The sequence below is a fragment of the Canariomyces notabilis genome, assembly GCF_033297395.1.
Source record: "Canariomyces notabilis strain CBS 508.74 unplaced genomic scaffold N656scaffold_8, whole genome shotgun sequence".
NCBI lineage: Eukaryota > Fungi > Ascomycota > Sordariomycetes > Sordariales > Chaetomiaceae > Canariomyces > Canariomyces notabilis.
Window position 1 is genome coordinate 638,218 of NW_027041830.1, and position 18,450 is coordinate 656,667.

The window sequence follows — 18,450 nt, forward strand, 5'->3', positions numbered from 1 at the left end:
GAGAGGTTATGGTGGATGGATGGCATCGAGACCGAAATTAGACACTCGCCGTTTGTCCGTTCGTACCTCGAAGCCGTTGTTGGAAAGGAAGGCGAGAACGGGCCCCACCGGAAATCGGCAGTGACGAAATCAATGAGTGAGAATGAACACGAGCGCTGAATTGAGCAATGTGGCGCATGCCCCTGGCGTCAAAGGCGCTGAAGCCGCACGTGGAGCACGCCTGCTGTGGCACGTTACCTCTCCATCAACGGCCTGTCGGGTAGTACTTCGTATCTGATACGCAAACTGTGCATTACCTCTTGGGTGGTCATCGACCATGACTCCGAGTCTGCTGAACCACAGCTTTACAAACTTCGTACTTTTGCACCTCTTCCGCTGTAGCAGTAGGATGTGCTTGTTTCAGACAGTTTCCAACTGGACCAGAAGTGGTACTTGTGACGAGTGTAGGACAACTCAGGAACAAACGTTGGTCATAGACAGTCGCCTGGAATGGTTAGACACGGTTACAACATTTGATATGTACTGTGGTAGCACCGTGTCTTTACCAACGCTTATCGTCCATCCGCCCCGCAGCTAAAAAGTGCTAGGCAGGACTGCAGATTTGGACGACTAAAACATTTAACCATCCAGTTTCCTCGCAGTTTTTCACCTCACATCTAGAGCATCCAACATGGCAGCTCAAGCTCCCAGTGGTGAGCTCAGCAATCTGAGTGGTAAGGTGGCAAAACCAACCCACGCGGTGCCGGAACCAGCTTTCTAACACCCGGGTAGTGACAGAGAGTGAGGGCAGTAAGCCGAAGCCTAACTCGTCTGTTGCGACCAATGGCAATTTAAATCGCGACAGCGACGACTCGGACGAGGATGCAGAAGGACCTGCTGCTGCCGCTGCTGCAACAGGGGCGGCCAAGAAAAAGAAGAAGAGAAAGCCCAAGAAGAAGAAGAGCCCCGTGCAGCAATCAGACCCGCCCCGTGTTCCACTTTCGCAGCTCTTCCCCAATAAGCAGTACCCCAAGGGCGAGGAGGTTGAGTATGTGAACGAGAACAGGTACCGTACCACCGACGAAGAGAAGCGCCACCTCGACAACCTCAACAGCGACTTCCTCACCGACTACCGCCACGGTGCAGAGGCGCATCGCCAGGTTCGCCAGTGGGCGCAGAAGAATATTAAGCCTGGCCAGACTCTGACCGAGATTGCCAACGGGATCGAGGATGCCGTTCGCGCTCTCGTCGGCCACCAAGGCCTTGAGGAGGGAGATGCCTTGATCGCAGGCATGGGATTCCCAACCGGTCTAAGCATCAACCACTGCGCTGCCCACTACACGCCCAACGCAGGTGACAAGATGGTCCTGCAGCAGGACGACGTGATGAAGGTCGACTTTGGCGTCCACGTGAACGGTAGAATTGTCGACAGCGCCTTTACCCTAGCCTTCAACCCCCGGTACGATAACCTACTTGAGGCCGTGAAGGCGGCCACGAATGAGGGCGTCAAGCAGGCCGGGATCGACGCCAGGCTTGGAGAAATTGGTGGCGCCATCCAGGAGGTTATGGAGAGCTACGAGGTCGAGATCGACGGCACAACCTACCCGATTAAGCCGATCAAAAACTTGAACGGACACACCATCCTGCCGTACAGCATCCACGGAACCAAGAGCGTTCCCATTGTAAAGACCAACGATCAGACCAAGATGGAGGAGGGAGACGTGTTTGCCATTGAGACGTTCGGCACCACAGGCAAGGGCGTCGTCCACGAGGAAGGCCAAGTGTCCCACTACGCCAAGCGCCGCGACGCGCCTAACGTCGACCTGCGTATAAGCTCGGCCAAGTCTTTGTTGAAGGTGATTGACAAGAATTTTGGCACTCTGCCGTTCTGCAGACGGTACCTGGACCGCCTGGGACAGGAGAAATACCTGCTTGGGGTAAGCTTTGCTACTGTAGATTGGGAAAGGGATAGCTTGTGCTGACAACCTGGCAGCTGAACAATCTCGTCCAAAGCGGCATCGTCGAGGACTATCCGCCGCTGGTGGATAGAAAGGGCTCATACACGGCCCAGTTCGAGCACGTGAGTGGTCTCAAAGTTGAGATGACGAGGTATGAGTTGTGACTGACTGATCCCACCAGACGATCCTGATCCGGCCTACCGTAAAGGAGGTCATCAGCCGTGGAGACGACTATTAGTTCTTCTGCTGCCAGCTTGAAGTTGTCAACACGTGCATGTCTTTAGTATGCACGTGTAATTCATCAATTTCAGGAACGCACCGCAGCGAGCAGTTGCATGCTCACGTGCGTGCCGAATCCGGAGCCCCGGATGATGGAGCCGAGGTACCGGTGTACCGGCGTGGGGCCGGAGCCAGGACATAAGGTTACTACATCGGAACAGAAATGGAGTGCCAGACAAAGGAGATGTATACTGTAGTGTCATGTGGCGATGTAGAATCTCTTCTCTGGAAAACGATGGTGATCCGTCCCAATTTTAACATTCCATAGTTGTCAAATGGGGTTTGGAAGGAATAGGCCGATGATGCACGACCAAAGTCTGCGACAAAGATGAAGTCAATGAAAACTAGCGTTACGACATGACATTGCGGGTTGGTTCTCCAGTTTTCGGCCAGTCTGGACGACCCGAAGAATTTTCATCATTGCCCCACGCGGGGGCTGGATCCGGCTAATTTAGCGAGGTCTTAGCGACAGGGGGTTGCCACTCCCGTTCCGATAAGACTTCGCGTGTGAGCACCTCCAATAAGTTCTTTTCAGCCATAAAAAAGACGCAAAAGGGGCCTTTGGTCTGCCGGCTGTTGGAAGCTGCCTTTCGTGCATGCCGCAGGGCTTTTACACTCACTTTCGTACGGTTCTTGGATTCTATATCGACAACGCGAAGGTCGATTGTCGAATTGCGCCCTGCGTTTTCGCGACCCATTCCAAGTGCAGGAATAGAAAAAAAAAGTTCTGATCGCTCATCCCTGCGAAGCACGCGACCGCACACCGGAGATCCGGTCGCGCGGCCGACATTCTCTCCCTGAATCTCGACACCGCCCGGCAAAGGCCTCGAAGATGAAGGTCTTTTCTAATTCCGAGACATTCAACTACTCGTGGGAGGAGGTATCAACCGCCAACTGGCGGAAATACTGCCCATGGAACCAGAAATCGACGCACGTGGTCGCCGTCGACACCTTAAGTCGGAGCGTCGACCCTGAGACGGGCATCCTGCGGACAGAGCGGCTCATCACGTGTCGGCAGAGCGCGCCCGACTGGCTCAAGAGCCTGATGGGCGGCTGCATGGACGAGTCGCAGGTGCTTGAGACGTCGTACGTGGACCCGCGGCAGAAGACGGTCACGATGGTGTCGGCCAACCTCACGTGGAGCAACCTCATCAACGTGCAGGAGACGGTCGTGTACCGCCCGCTCAACGAGCACCAGACGCGCTTCGAGCAGTCGGCCAAGATCACGGCCCTCTGCGGCGGCTGGCAGCGCATCAGGAACAGCATCGAGGACACGCTCGTCAAGCGCTTCCGCGAGAACGCTGTCAAGGGTAAAGAGGGCTTTGAGGCGGTGCTGGCCATGAGCAGGAGGGCCTTTGCCGAGGAGCGCGAGCGCGAGCGCATGACGCTACCCCGGACGACCGGAGATATTAGGATGGCATCCGCGTCATAGGATCGGCTGGTTATGTTCTTGTGCGCCCGGCTTCTCGTTGCAGCTCCATGACTACGGCAACGGCGAGCAAGCAACATGCGACAACGACATGCATACACTGATATCACGGTTGAGGCGCCGGAAAGCGCGACAAAAGGGGCGACAAAGACTCGTGCTCCCGGTGCAATCAAGAGGAGGAATTTAATCCACGAGCAACGACGGAAGGAGACCCATCAAACGAGCGACTACTTTTTAGAGCATCTTGGGCGGCGTCTGCCTATGCATTTGCCCCTTGCCGGGGCGGGTACGGGATAAAAGGGGTCATCAAAACGGCTAGAGGCAATGTCTTTCATGGGTGGCAGCGGATGGAGCTAAGGCGTCACGGTCGATTTTAGGTCTATAATTCGTCCTTACTATCTGTACAATACCCAGTTAAGGACTGATTCATTCATTCTCACGGAGTCCTGGAACAATACCCCTTTTGTTGTGCAACTGTGAGGGGATTCCATTCCAGGTCAGAGCGTGGCTGCTACCACATTCTGTGTCCTCACTACCACGGGGACAATTACTACCACGAGGTCACAACAGTATAGACTGGGCTCGGAAGCAGATGTGTCAATCTTGTCATGCTGACAATAACTCTAGAGCATTACTTAGAGGGGAAGCATGTAAAGTAAAGTGGTATCAAGTGTGAAGAGCCAGAATACGCTCTCTACTCTTTGCCACACACTCATCCGGATTGCACTGGGCATGACTTGTCGCCGTAGACTTGCAATGCATTCGATACATGACGATTAGTACCCTTGCTTCACGATACTCCGTACCTCGCTACATATTATAAACAGATCAAGCAAATCTACCCCACGGGCTGTCCGTCCAACTCCCCAAGCCTCGCCAAACACCTCCCTTCATAGTACCGCAACAGCCGCTTCGTCTCTTCGTCGACCCGAGCCTCGCCGTCGCGCAACACGTCCCGGACAAACGCCGCTGCCTCGCGGTAGCGCCGGAAGAAGTACAGCTCCTCGACCGCGTGCAGAAGCTCTTGGGCTTCGGGTTTAGGGAGGAGCGGTTCAGCGCTGGAGAGCGGGAGCTGGATTGTTGCGTGGATCTTTTGTCATGTAGGTGTGTGGCTGTTGTGTTAGCCATGCCATTGCAATGAGATGTATGTATTAAGTATTGTGATACTGGGTGATGATGAGGGAGGAAAGGGAGGGAGGGGTTCATGGGATTTACGTTGCCGTTTTCGAGTTTGGGACGGTAGCTTTGCTTCAGCGCTCGGAAGTCTTCGTCGGACAGAGCGGTGCGTTCGGCACGGGTTGGTTGGTTCTGTTGTTGGTGGTCGGGGTGATTGTTATCAGCAGTGCTTGTGCTTGCAGAGGGTCCAGAGGCTTCGTCGGGCTCTGAGTCGGAGAGATTGAGTGAAAGGAGGAGTAAGGGCGAGTCGGTGTTGTCCATGGGCCTTTTTTGCAGGGGCTGCACTCGATAACGGTCTTTCTGTTTCGATGGAGTGAATAAGAATGAAATTTCTCTAGGCCGAGTTTGTTAATCTTTTCATTTGTCTTTGTGATACTTTGCAGTCCAGTCACAATATTCTGTAGATGGAGGAAATTGAGTAAATGAAAGATGCGCCGGCTCGAGCCAAGAGGAAATGAATGAGTGGTGATGCCGTTTTGGTTCCGGCGTTGCAATGCGGAGCCCGAACTCAGAGCTTGGCCCGGGTATGATCGGCAAACTTCCGTGTCCGGCACTGCCCCGACCTCCGCACACAGCTAACGGCACCACTTGTTGCCTGCCTGCACCTGCCAAATCCTCTAGAGAAGAAAGAAAAGGAAAAGGAAAAAGAACATGCATCTCTAATTGCGACCGAAGGTAAGCACATCAACGCCTCAGAAACGGCCGCTAATTTTAAAGCTAATCGTGTATGTACTTGACCTGCAGCTTGCCGACCTCGGCCCGGCTTCAGAATAGGGGTATCAACCCGTTGACCCGTTCCAACTCCCAAGCCGCCAACCAACCTCCTCATGCGAACATCTTCTTTCTGGTCCGCTAGTTAGAACCGGTCTACATCTCGGATTCGCAAATCCTTAACTATCCAGCATACTTCTACAATTTTACAATATATACCAATTGTCTCCTGCCATGGAGGAGCAACTGGACCGGCTGGTGGAGAAGGCATGGAAAGGGTTCCTCGAGACACCTGAGAACGAGCGCTTCTGTACACAATCACTTCCCTTCATATCTTGAAACTCACCACGCTTGCAACTAACCACCGGCACTCTCACAGTAATTGCCATTGGCGGCATCCCCGGCTCAGGTATACCACCACCTCCTCATCCCTTCCCAAACCCTGTTCAGAACCCAGGCCACCACTAACTCAAACCCCCATACTCCAGGCAAAACCACTCTTTCCAAGCGCCTCACCGCCGCCCTCAACGCGCGCTACGCCTCCGAGCATCCCTCCCATCCCCCAATCGCCGCCTTTGTGCCCATGGACGGCTTCCACCTCACGCGCGCACAGCTGGACGCCATGCCCGACCCGGTCACGGCACACGCCCGGCGTGGCGCGGCCTTTACCTTTGACGGCGAAGGGTTTCTGAGGCTGGTCCAGCGCCTGCGGGAGCCCCTGACGGACGCGACCACGACCGTCTTCGCGCCCTCCTTTGACCATGCCGTCAAGGACCCCAAGGAAAACGACATTGCCGTGGGGAGGACTCATCGGATTGTTGTGCTGGAGGGGAACTGTGAGTCTTGATCATTTGAAATGCTGCTTACTTTGTGCTCGATTTGGTTTTCTACACTCGCAGCTGCCGGCGTCACATACCCCTATTCTCTCTACTTTCTTTGCCCCTGCCGCCCCGATGTTTCCAGCTCGGACTCCTAACTACCACCCCGTTATGGGCCTTGCCAATACCAGATATATTACTATCTACCCCACCCTGGGTTAAAGCAAGCCAACTGGCCAACCTGAGAGTTTTCATCAACACGTCAGAGGCAACAGCGCGCGCGCGGCTCGCTGCGCGGCATCTCGCAGCAGGGATCGCGGCAACGGCGGCCGAGGCGGACCGCCGTGCCGTCGAGAACGATCTGGTTAACGGGGCCGAAATCATTCGCCTGCGGGTTCCCGACGTACATGTCAACATCGAGAGCGTGGACGATGATTCCTGGTTTTGATCTTTAGCGTTTCTGATCAGGCTACCTTGTGTGATACTGACAGCAGTTTTTGTCCCTAAGCTCAGCCTGCTGGAATGCCAACAATTCCCCTACTCAAACACGTTATTCTACAATACATTGCTAAAAGTCTTCCCTATCCCGATGCGCGCTGCTGCGAAGCGCTCCCATTGACCACCAGACCCTCGAGACCGGCAGGACATCTTCCTGTTAAGGATAGCCATAATGATAGCTTTCCATCCTGAACGAGACGGCCTGTAGTCCAGACGCCCAAACTCCTAGCATGCAAGCTAGGGCCACCGAGACTGGAAGAAACTAGAACAACAACCAAACAAACAGACAAACAACTAGAGGCCCATCCTCCAGGCAAATGCTGATCGTATCTCCTGCCGATTCCGCTGTGGTATCTTGGATGCGAAGTCGCTCAACGCAGCTTCAACTATATGACTTCTCAAATGCGTTAAGCTTTTATGAATCGCTTCCTGGTGGATAGGAATAGAGACGGTGTCCATGCGAGCGAAAGCAGAGGCCTATAAGGAAAATCCCCGGCACCGTTACTTGGGGATGTGGAACTTGAACTGCCCAGAGCTGGCCGGCACGAGTGCAGCGCTGTGGCGCGATGCACCAAGTCCACGAACCGCAGGCTGGATGGCAGGCTGGACGACAGGCGTGGCCTGCGGATTTGCCGAGCTCGACGGTAAAGATTTCGTGACCGCCTCAATGGACGCCTGAGACGAGTCTGGTTCGAGTGACAGGCGGGAGATCTTCTGTCTCAAGGCTTCAACATCCTCCAGCTCTGGCATAGATTGACCGGCGCCGTGACCTTTGTCCGAGGCGACAGCAGGGTTATCCGCCAACTTCGCACCCCGATCGATGCCAACCTCTGGGTGAGGAAAGTAGTAATCGATCAGGTCCTCGGTGCCAGCTGTCACTTGTTTCTGGGGATCGAGCCGCGCAAGTTCGGACAGCTCGCTCCGTTTGGGCCACTTCTTCTCGTACGCGGGCCCGGTGAAACAACTCTCATGTTTGAAATCTGTTCCTGCGGACGCCCATCTGGACGTTTTGAGTCCGGAATCTGGGCAGGCGTCACTCTTTGAGGGATTGTTCAATGGCAGCTGGATGCTAGTTAAATGGGCCGGGGGGGTTGTGGCTGATGGCTGCAAGGCAAGCAGCTCGTCAACGGTGTATTGGATGCGTGCTTGTTTGTTGTTTGTGCAATCGGTTTCGGGCAATCGTTGTACCTCGAGCGAATCGAACACGTCGTTGACCATTTTCTCCAGAGCCTGCTGTTTCTGGACACTCAGTTCACGATCCTTGGCGGACTGAGCCACGAACTCCATTATCCCTGCTTTGATCCCCTCTACCGTCTGGGAGAGCTCGTCCATGGTCTCTCCGCCGACGCTGGAAAGCAAGAATACGCCCAGAATCTTGCGCGCAGTGGTGACAATCTGCTCTTGGAATAGCTGAGCTTCTGAAGTGCTGCTGCTCACGTCGTTACTGTCATCATACAGATCAAGCGTGGATAGAATTTCCATGGCTTCCGACGGCGCCTGACTGGGGGCAGAGACAGCCCCGTCTGCTTCCAGGTCTATGAGGGTACCGATCGGAGTCTTGCCATGTTCCTCATCGGAAGCATGATCTATTTTGACGGCACTAATAAGCGGGCTTGGGGGCTTGGTCATCGTGCTAGCGGCGACAGCGGCAGCGGCTTCGTTAACAGCAGGAACATTGGGATAGCCTGCTGCGATGTTGGGCTGCTGGACCTCAGGAGCAGCGAGTAGCATGAGGTGTTCCGTAGGCTTAGGCGATTGCGCCGCTACCGGGCCCGGATGAGCAACCGGTGCCGCAGCTCCTGGGCTTTTCAGAGTCGCGATGCCTTTCTTCTCAGACTCCCGAAGAGAATGCACGGAGTTCAAGAACTCTACCATCTGTTCCTTCTCTTTGAAGAATAGCTCATAACCCTGGGAGACGCTCGTGCTATCCATGAAGAAGACACCGAGCTGCAACGTGTCTCCCGAGGTATAGTCCTGCCAAGCCGAGATTGGCCATTGGCGATACACTTGACTGTATGCCACGATTCTAAACCATCCCAACATTGGGGCAGGAGCGGCGGAAAGAAAAACCATCGCGGGTATTGCCGGGTTGATATCTCTGCTCAGGAACGTAATAGTGGCCTTGAATATGACGTTTTCGAGCTCAAAAGCAAGACCAGATGGTGAGGCGTTCTCGCCAACAGGAATGACGGGGCCCGGCAGGGGAATGGCCGGGGCCGGTGGCGGAATGGCCGGGGCCGACGCAGACACCAAGGCAGGCCTCGAGCTTGCTGCCACCTGTGTGTTGTTGAATTTGGCAGTGCGCTGATTGGGTCTGCTCAGAGGAGTCAAGACCGCAGGCCGGGACATAGCCTTGTTGATCTCCGAAAGGAAGTTGGGCCTGGCCCGTGGTCCATTATACTGGTCGCTCACCCGCTTTCTCTTATTGGATTGAATCGTATCATTCGGCAGCTGGCCTTGATTAGCAGGCTGGCGAGTGAACCTGTTCGATGGTCAGCATATATACTTGTCGACGTATCTGGGAGGGAAAACCAACTTCTCATTGCTGCGACTCAGGAGCGATTTGGTTTGGTTCTTGGCCGCTTCTTTCCTGTTAAGGAGTTGCTTCTGAGACTGAGCGGTGTCGTACAGTCTTCCACCACCCAGGTCACTGAGACCTTCGACAGCAGCAGCATCCTCGTCCTTGAAAGTACCAGACGATATAGCATCTAAAGATTGTCAGCATGGTTTCAGTCTAATATAGTGTTCCTTGGCCAGTGGATAAAACTTACTGGACCATCTTGGATCTAGTGTAACGCGATCCCGGGGTCTACGGTCACGCAACTCAAAGCCGCCTCCAGGGTGGTGGCGGCGATGGTCACGATCATGTTTATCATCTTCCAAGGGAAGCTCTTCCAAACGCGCGAGGCCAAGGTCGTCCTAGCGAGCAACATCTGTCAGTCATGGTTGTGGTATGTAGTAGGGAGGCGGCGGGGGAATGAGCGAAGCAAACATGCCCGGGTCCCGACTAGAAACCAACTCCTTCCAAAGCTCCAGAAGAGAGTACGTGCGCACTGGAGATTGAAAGCATTTACCATCATGGCTTGCTGAATAGACCACTCGGACATTCCCGTCTTCTCTTTTTCCTCCGCAGCTGCCTTGTTGGCAGACCCTTCAGGGAGCGGCTGGCTAGGAGGCCCAGCCATGGTGCCGAAGTGTCGAGGGTCGGTTCTCGGGATTGTTCGCCTTCTGGTCTAGGGCAACTTTGACTCGCAGGCGCAGACAGACAGGATCAAGGCAGACCAAGTCAATGGATTTAGACGGTGTCGCTTGATTTCTGAATGACTGGAGATAACCCAGACTAGAATTTCGGAGGATGGGCGTCGAGGGACTAAGATAGACTGCATGCAACTTCTTAGTATCCGCCTGTAGAATGAATCCCTGTAACAAGAAACAGAATGTCTGACAGAGGTGGAAGAGAAGAGGTTAAGGAATAAGGAAGGATCCACCAACGAGTGGATGGTAAAGAAGGAAAGAAGGAGCGATCATGGAAAGACACTACTAGTAGCTTGAAAAGAAACAAGACAGTCGCTCCTGTCGTGTTCATCGGGGAACTTACCAGGCAACAATGCCTTGCAGATGAGCCTAGCAACCAAGGGAATACTTGAGAGCTAGTCAGTTCTGATGATGAGGAAGGCTGGATAGACCGTGGTTTCCTACCTTAGATGTCGCTTCTGGTACGAAAGAGCGACCTGGTATTGGCGCGACCACTTGCAGTCGACCAGACAAAGAAGGTAAATAAACCCAGGTTAAAGAGTAGCAGCCTGCAAGAACTGCAAGAGAAAGAAAAGAAAATGCCTTGAAACGGAGAGTCAAAGGGGATAGAGAGTAGGCCTCGATATGCCTGAGTTCTGAGGGCGACCTTTGGGAAGCTGCAAAGAAAACTCTCGTAGGTGTGGTGAGGGAAGGGAAGAATTTTCTTCTGGGTTTGAATTCTCGCAATGTGTACCTCATATACCCGCATATGTCGTCGACGGGAGCAGGATCTTGTCGAGCAGGATCTGGGTCAGACCCGCCTTGAGGTTTGAAATTACCTGCGAGATGCTGAAGGTTCCGGTTCGTTTATCTCGACGACGAGGAGCATAACATATGTTGTGGTATATCTGGCTGCCGCGGATAACGCGAGCTCGGCGGCCATGGACAAGATCGTAGATGTCTCCCGCTTGTTTACTTGGGGATAACAGTTAGAGTCTTAGAGTTATGCGTTGCTCGGTGTAAGTTCAAATCAAATGGCGAAAAAGGGCATGGCAAGGAGCGAGGGCATGCCACTCAAAGTTGAACAGGTTGCATGTGGCTCTCAGGTTCCTTTCTCAGTCGGGTCCTTAGAGTAATGAGCTCAGGGGAAGGGAGCTGTTTATCAGGGGCAGACAAACAATGTACCATCCATACATCGTGAGACGTATGGCAATGGAACTTATACCTGTAATGTAAATTCTACATTATATACCCTGAATTAAGTCTCCTGTCTGTACTTTACTGTCGCTGGCTTGAATGGGGCTGGCTTTGGGATGACTTGATATGGCTCGTGCACCTCTTATACTGATGATATACTTCCACATGGCTTTTGGGTCTCAGGCAGTCTATAGCTCTGTATTGTACTGTTATACAAGGTATCATTAAAATTGATTTAGGTACCACTTTGGATTTCAGACTGTTGCATCTAGTCAGAATGGCATTGTCACTGAGGCCAAGTCATGACCTGGACTCCTAGAGCACGAAGCTATTTCCCCGTGGTGCTTACCACTTTACCTTGGTTCACCCAAACCACAATGCAGACCAAGGAAGGCAGTCACTGCTGTGAGTATGGTTTACAGAAGGTACCTGAGTCTCGGGCTTTGCCTGCAATTGCCAGTTGCCTTAGGTTGGTGTTACTCCATGGCCCATTTTCTCATCAGTTGAGAGTCAGAGCAACACACAATTAGAAGGACACTATTAGATGAAAGTAAATCTACATTCCGCAATGCCTACCTTACTCACGTCTCGAGAATAAAGAGGCTTTCAACACTGTCTCACCGTCAAGCAAAGCATAGGTGGCACGAAATATGACTGGACAAGATAAGGTGTGTTCATAATTGCTCTGATAGTAACTGATACGGTTTGTTCATAGGTGCTTTGATAGTAACTGAAGTCACTGAACATACGCAATGACATTTGCAACAAAATGTTGCTAATAATGGGTTTCCAATCCGACCATGAATGCATTTGATTCACCCCAACCGGGGCCCCAAAACGCCGTTTGAAAATTGAAATTCCCATCAGTTATCACATAGTACACGCGTTGCGTCACGCAGTGCAATCATCCCTTGCTTCTTTGACTCTCCTCCCATTCATTCTTGAAAAGTCCTTCACTTGAGCGGCTCCTCCAGACCCTACTTTACTTGCCCTGGCGACCAATACCGCTCATGTCAACGTCCCCGGATGCCTTGGTAGCGGGCTCACGCAGGCCGGAAGAAATGCCGTCGCCCTTGGATACGTCGCCCGCGGGGACGCCGGTGCTGGCTGTGGTGCGCATGTCGGCCGACTTCATGTCTGATGCGGCGGGCGGCTGGTCGGGGAGAGGCAGATTCGCCTTGACGCGGTCAATCTTCTCAGCCTTGGACTCGGGCATTTCTGTTTTTTGATGCGAAATGTGATGGTTAGCTTCTGCTCACTCCGAGTGCTGGTACAAGAACGAAGCTGATGCACAGAGTGAGGGGCCGTACTGGATGTAGATTTTAGTTTCGTTCCGTCGATGTTTCGGATGTGATTGTGCTCTTGATAGGTGACAAAGGAATGGTATAGAAGTTCTAGGTAATGCGAGTTGACTGATTGAAACCTTAAATACCCGTTATTCTCCCCTGAAGCGTTTGGAAAGCTGGTGTGCATATGATGTCATAGCCCGACGTCATCAACCCGAAGGCACAACCATCACCCAGGCGACCCATAACAATACCTACACTTAAACGGTTGGAATTGTGCAATTAGATCCACTTGGCCTAAATCCCCTTTGTTTTGTTCAGGAGTTCTGGCAATGACTTGGTGATTGGAGTAAGGGACCCTTCAATTCATCTATGCAGCTTTGGGAGCTTTATGCGACTTGCTACGAATCTACGATGGTCTAACTGCAATGTGTATGCATGTTCCTTCAACTTTGCTACAATGTGGCTATAGGATTATTTGCAGATGGTGAGCTCTGGCTTAATTAACGTTTAGGGAGCTCCGGAAATAGAATGGCCGCCTGCAAGGCCCTACATTTCCGCCTCGCCCATTTCCACTTTGATGGTGGTTGGAAGCAGCACTTTCCATTCCGGCTCCGCCTTGGGAACGATCTCAACCTCGATCGGCTCGATCGGCTTCGGCAAAGCGTCGGTAAGCTGGAGTCCCACCCCGGGCTCCCTCCACACCCCCTTTACCGGTCTTATGTCAAACCGGCTGATCAGCAAAGCGGCGAAACACAAAATCTCGTTGGTGACGAAGTGCCGACCGGGACACAGCGTCGAGCCGCCGCCAAAGCCGCGGAAGGCAGCCGGGCTGGGTCGCTTCATGGCACCGGTGTGACCCTCCCGGTCGCGGAGGAAGCGTCGGTGGTCGAACTTGGTCGAGTCCGGGCCCCAGACCGAGGCCTCGCTGTGGAGAGCCGGGGTGACGACCATGACTGTCGCGCCCTTTTTGAGCAGATACCGTCCGTCAAACAGGTGGTCTTCCATGACGACGCGTGCCTGGAGGCCGGTGTGTCGGTACCGGAGCGTCTCCTGCCACGTTGACAGCAGGACGGGACACGACGACTTGACCTGGCCGAGGTCGAGCGTGCAGATACCGGTGGAGGCATCGCGCGTCACCAGCTGCTCCACTTCGCGGCAGCAGTCCCGCAAGACGGCCGGATCGGAAAATATGTGCCACACGAACCAGAATGAGGCGGGAATGGTGTTGGTTATGGCCGCGGATGTTTGGCCGATCTCGCCCCGAGCCATGTCCTCAAGGCCCAGCCCGTGCTGCGTATTGTAAGCGAACCGGCACTTAACCAGGGGGGAGCCTTCCTCGTGGTAGCCCTTCACGAAGTACTCCATCATGTCCGGGACGAGGGACTCCCGTGCCTGGAAGCTCGCGCGGGCCGTGATAGATGGCCATGGCCATGCCATGAGCTGCATAAAGCCTGGTTCGAATGTCCTGGGAACTGTTATTACTAGGAGCCTCAAAAAGAGACAATAAGCAACGGAGGGAGCTTAGAATCTACTCACCACCAAGCCGCCTCATGCTTGGGATTCTTAAAGATGTTGTGTGGACCATAGATTGCGTTGGTAGTAGCCAGCATCATTTCGTGTCTGATCCACTGAAACAGGTCAACCCTGGTAGTAGTCTTGCGCGTATCGAATGACGCTCTGAGTAGCTGCACCGAGGCTCTAGTGATCTCGTCCAGTCCAGCCCCGGGAGAGAGGGCTGGATGAAGAGCTTTAACGAAGGACCCCAGGTACGAGTCTTCATGGTTCATATTGGCCCCTAGAATATCGCAACCTTGGGGTGTAAGCCCCATAATTTTTTCAGCGGCGCGATGCTCAATGGGGTGGAAGGATAGAACGCGAGGCTGGCGCTGGAGTGGTGGAATGAGAGACAACGAGTCGATGACATATGTACGCGCGCCGGGCATGCGTAGCGTGTAGATAGGAAGGCCATATTGGTCTCTGAGTAAGGTAGGGCAACAAATCGTCAGTTGAGGCTGCAGAAGATGTCACGTATGCCTAACCTCAGCTTAAGGAAGAACTTCGTTTTCCCGATACCCAGGCCGAACAAGGGGCCGATGAAGGGTATTGAAGTTGCCAGTGCCTTCGGCTCCTTCTCGTCCTGGGTCAGTCGCAACAGGAGACGGAGAAAGGTGTAAGCGACCGCCAGGCCGGCAATCAAGCTCCAAGCAGTTTGATCTATCATTGCTAGGCCCATCGCGGTGTGTGCAGTGTGGAAAAGGACCGAAGAGTGAGCTCGACCAAAGCCGTATTTGACGGGGGCCGGATTTGTCCATATGTATTTGACAGTCCTCCCGGCCGTTGTCTGTTTCTGGTTTATCGCCGGATTCTCGGCTTGAACATGGGAGCTCCGCACCAACTGATGGGCTACCTACCTCCATACCGAATCAGGAATTCAGGGGTACGTTATTGAATCTACCAGGGAGTAGGAAGGAATGTCAGCCCTCTAGGCATCCAATGTAGCTCGACCAACTTACCCTTACCTGGTCCCCAGGGCCGAAAAGGCCGGTCAAATAACAGGGGAGTCGGGGCCTATGACAGCTGATTGAGAGTATTTGACCGGGAGTCGGGGACCATGCTAGCCGATTAGCTGTCTTACACGCACCGTGATGATGCACGTCCTGGCATCCAGCCATCAACATCACCAACAGCCCGCACTAATAAAAACACTTGGCATACCTTGGTGGTACGTACTCTGCCTGAGGCCGCCTTTCGCTGCCTCTTTTGGCTGGCAACAGTGTGGGCTGTCCAATCAGCTCTCGCACCAGATATATTCCGTTGGTTGACCCGGGGTTGGGGGCGATGGAGGATTCTGCAATCTGGATCCTACCTCTGCTTACCGTACCTCCCACTTCACGTACACCGCAGGATTGCCATGTGCATGTGCAGAGGTCAGAGCTGTCGGCCAAGTGTGGCCCCTTGCGGCGGGTGGTGTGCGAGTACTTTGTATGTACTTGGATATGACAAGGTTAAGTACCTAAGGTAGGTTGCCGGCACGGAAGAGTTCAATATTGGGGCTTTACCTAGATCTGGAAACTGCTAGCTTGGGTGAGATTCCCTGCCCTGTCTGCGATCGAGGAAGGAGACGACCAAAGCAGGCACCAACAAGTTCAACATAGAGCACATAGAGCGTCTCGCTCTTGCTGTCCCAGCCTGTCCTCTGGATGGGCACAAAAGGAGCAAAGTCCACCTGTCACCTGCTTGCTACTTCGCGCGAGTATAAACGCCCCCCCTCCCCGCGGAAGTTTTCATTGCCCACGCTCTTCACTGGCAGCCGCGCAGCGGGAATCAGAGAGGTCCACATCCGCAAAGTTGTACTCTTGTCCTCCGCTGTGCCGTAAACGTCGCTATGCATCACAATCTCATCATCTGTGGTGAAGCGCTCCATGAGTAAGTTGGCGTCGAATTGTCCCATATGTATTTGATGGCAGGTTACCTTACGTTGTTCCCGAAATTCCGATGAGCCATGTCCTCCAGAAGGTGCAGTTAATGGGCCAAGCTATAACCCTAACCCAGCACCAACGATCGAACTCCGAAGTCACCCGACGCGCCACGCCGTGCCGAGGCCAGTTGAAAAATCTTGGATGCGACGATGCTTCTCGAATTTGCGCATGATTCTGCGCTGAGATTCGACGCTGTCCTTCCAAGCTGTACAAAAATGCCCATGACACTCGTTTCTCTAGGATGTATGGACAGATAGTTGGAACACCCTGCCTCGACCGAAAAGGATGCTGAAACAGAGCTTTTCTTCGCTTTTCAGAAAACCCCTGACCGCAGGCTGGACTTGCGCAAGTTGTCGCAAACAACTAGTACTTCCTGGACCCAACGTCTTCCGTAAGCCCATTCCCCGGCAATATGGCAGCGCAGCAGGACCCTCGCCTACCGCCCCAAAGGTGAAATCGCGGCGACGGACAGCAGTGCTCTTGGCGACTAGCGGCGGAGCGGCAACGGCCCTGTACCTATCGTTCGGGGACGACATCAAGAGCGGATGCCAAGCGGCTGTGCGGACCGGGAGGGTGGCCTCAACACTTGTTCTTTGCATTAATGATTACCGGACCACACTGAATCAGCGAGATGGGATCCAAGACGCAGAGGAGAGGGAGATCGTTCTCAAGGCTTGCCATAAGCGATGCGCCTTGAGGACGCTAAGGGTGCTTGAGAAAAATGGCGGAATATTCATCAAGCTCGGGCAACACCTGGTAAGCCCTTCTTGGAAGCTGTGTGCCTAGTTTGAGTACTGACCCGGCTTCGCAGAGTGCCATGAACTACCTCCTTCCCGCGGAATGGACGACGACCTTCATACCCCTTCAAGACAAGTGCCCGGTGTCTTCGTTCGAGTCGATTGAGGAAATGTTCAAGAGGGATACCGGCGAGGAGTTATGGGACTACTTCTCCGAGTTCTCGCGAGAGCCTATCGGAGCTGCATCCCTTGCACAAGTCCATCTGGCGACAATCAAGGAGACAGGGCAAAAGGTGGCGGTGAAAGTTCAGCATCCGAGCCTAAAACAATTCGCAAGGTTGGACATGTCGCTCACCAGCTTCACCTTTTCGGCACTCAAGCGCTTCTTTCCCGAGTACGACCTAGAGTGGCTGTCGTCCGAGATCGAGGTCTCACTACCGCAGGAGCTGAACTTCCAATGCGAGGCGGCGAACGCCATTCGTACGAAGGACTATTTTTCCCGCATCCCTGAGATACCTCTCGTTATCCCCGACGTGATCTGGGCCAAGAAGCGCATCCTCGTCATGGCTTGCGAGACGGGGCGTCGCCTCGACGACCTCTCGTATCTCGATTCGAATGGGATTGACCGTGACGAGGTGTCCGCCACGCTGGCGCGTATATTCAACGAGATGATTTTCGGCGACGGAGCGCCGTTGCACTGCGACCCGCACGGTGGCAACATCGCGATCCGCAAGAACGAGGCACGGCGAGGAGCCAATTTTGACATCATCCTCTACGATCACGGCTTGTACAGGGACATACCGCAGGCGCTGCGGCGCTCGTACGCAAAAATGTGGCTCGCCGTGATCGACGGCGACATGGAACGGATGAAGAAGTACGTGGGCGAAGTGGCGGGCGTCGGCGAGGACAAGTTCCCGCTGTTCGCCTCGGCCATCACCGGGCGGGATTTCAGCGTGGTGAGCTCGTCCATCATGAAGCCCAGGGACCCAAGCGAGCAAAAGACTATGAGCGGGGCGCTGCAGGAGGGTCTGCTCGTGGACCTGGTGCAGATGCTGGGCCAGGTGCCGCGCATCATCCTCCTCATCCTCAAAACCAACGATCTCACTCGCAGCCTGGACGAGAACCTGCAGACGCGGCAGGGTCCCGTGCGGCAGTTCCTCATCCTGGCGCAGTACTGCATGCGGACCGTGTACCACGAGCAACTCGATGAGATCCGCCACCGCGGGTCGCTGTACTGGCCGCCCAACGCGCTCCGCGTGTTTGCGGCCTGGTTGGGGCTCGTGAGGGTGCGCTTGAAGCTGGAGGCGTTTGAGCTGTGGATCAGCATCAAGCGCATGTGTGGTTATCAGAACGGGATATACTTGGGTGGGATGGCATAGAGAGATACCTCGGGTTGACAACTAAGCGGGCGCATTGTTCCAACATTGCATATATATCGCTGTTAATCTACACCCTCTCGTCATGAGGACACGGTTTCCGATGGTACGAGTGGCAGGATTGAGTGGATGATCCGAGCTCTTTCTTTTATGCTTCCACCGTTCTGGGTTGTGTAAGTGCTTCCCACACCTGTGGTTCCCAAACACCAGGACAACTTCTTTGAGTGAAGTGTACCCAGCTGTCATTGCTTTCACCAGCTGATTGCTGTGACCCTGCTTCGTCCATCACG

At 53.9% G+C, this 18,450-nt stretch overlaps 7 protein-coding genes across 7 annotated transcripts; 4 read left to right on the plus strand and 3 right to left on the minus strand.

Moving 5' to 3' along the window:
* The first annotated feature begins 415 nt into the window (after positions 1–415).
* Positions 416–2,651, plus strand: N656DRAFT_626767 (peptidase M24A, methionine aminopeptidase). Its single transcript, XM_064810352.1, has 4 exons — positions 416–713; positions 772–1,916; positions 1,973–2,059; positions 2,119–2,651. The coding sequence occupies exons 1-4, from the start codon at positions 671–673 to the stop codon at positions 2,173–2,175; spliced, it is 1,332 nt and encodes a 443-aa protein (XP_064671119.1). The 5' UTR covers positions 416–670; the 3' UTR covers positions 2,176–2,651.
* Positions 2,652–3,048: 397 nt separating this feature from the next.
* N656DRAFT_789030 (MSF1-domain-containing protein) lies at positions 3,049–3,648 on the plus strand (the record flags this gene model as incomplete). The annotated part of the gene is made up of 1 exon (XM_064816742.1): positions 3,049–3,648. One exon carries the CDS (start codon positions 3,049–3,051, stop codon positions 3,646–3,648), a length of 600 nt encoding a protein of 199 aa, XP_064671120.1.
* An 835-nt stretch (positions 3,649–4,483) lies between these two features.
* Positions 4,484–5,082, minus strand: N656DRAFT_797417 (uncharacterized protein; the record flags this gene model as incomplete). Its single annotated transcript, XM_064817635.1, has 2 exons — positions 4,484–4,735; positions 4,861–5,082. The coding sequence occupies 2 exons, from the start codon at positions 5,080–5,082 to the stop codon at positions 4,484–4,486; spliced, it is 474 nt and encodes a 157-aa protein (XP_064671121.1).
* Positions 5,083–5,390: 308 nt separating this feature from the next.
* Positions 5,391–7,074, plus strand: N656DRAFT_626707 (P-loop containing nucleoside triphosphate hydrolase protein). The gene is made up of 5 exons (XM_064810351.1): positions 5,391–5,496; positions 5,566–5,842; positions 5,912–5,941; positions 6,021–6,368; positions 6,542–7,074. Exons 2-5 carry the CDS (start codon positions 5,767–5,769, stop codon positions 6,796–6,798), a joined length of 711 nt encoding a protein of 236 aa, XP_064671122.1. The 5' UTR covers positions 5,391–5,496; positions 5,566–5,766; the 3' UTR covers positions 6,799–7,074.
* Positions 7,075–7,349: 275 nt separating this feature from the next.
* Positions 7,350–10,033, minus strand: N656DRAFT_767874 (uncharacterized protein; the record flags this gene model as incomplete). Its single annotated transcript, XM_064813585.1, has 4 exons — positions 7,350–9,330; positions 9,385–9,556; positions 9,620–9,767; positions 9,923–10,033. 4 exons carry the CDS (start codon positions 10,031–10,033, stop codon positions 7,350–7,352), a joined length of 2,412 nt encoding a protein of 803 aa, XP_064671123.1.
* A 1,898-nt stretch (positions 10,034–11,931) lies between these two features.
* Positions 11,932–15,053, minus strand: N656DRAFT_844461 (cytochrome P450). Its single transcript, XM_064819146.1, has 5 exons — positions 14,608–15,053; positions 14,105–14,545; positions 13,119–14,033; positions 12,979–13,031; positions 11,932–12,497 (listed from the first exon to the last, which is right to left on the minus strand). Exons 1-5 carry the CDS (start codon positions 14,799–14,801, stop codon positions 12,262–12,264), a joined length of 1,839 nt encoding a protein of 612 aa, XP_064671124.1. The 5' UTR covers positions 14,802–15,053; the 3' UTR covers positions 11,932–12,261.
* Positions 15,054–16,332: 1,279 nt separating this feature from the next.
* N656DRAFT_789033 (ABC1-domain-containing protein) lies at positions 16,333–18,163 on the plus strand (the record flags this gene model as incomplete). Its single annotated transcript, XM_064816743.1, has 2 exons — positions 16,333–16,803; positions 16,859–18,163. 2 exons carry the CDS (start codon positions 16,333–16,335, stop codon positions 18,161–18,163), a joined length of 1,776 nt encoding a protein of 591 aa, XP_064671125.1.
* Positions 18,164–18,450: the final 287 nt, after the last annotated feature.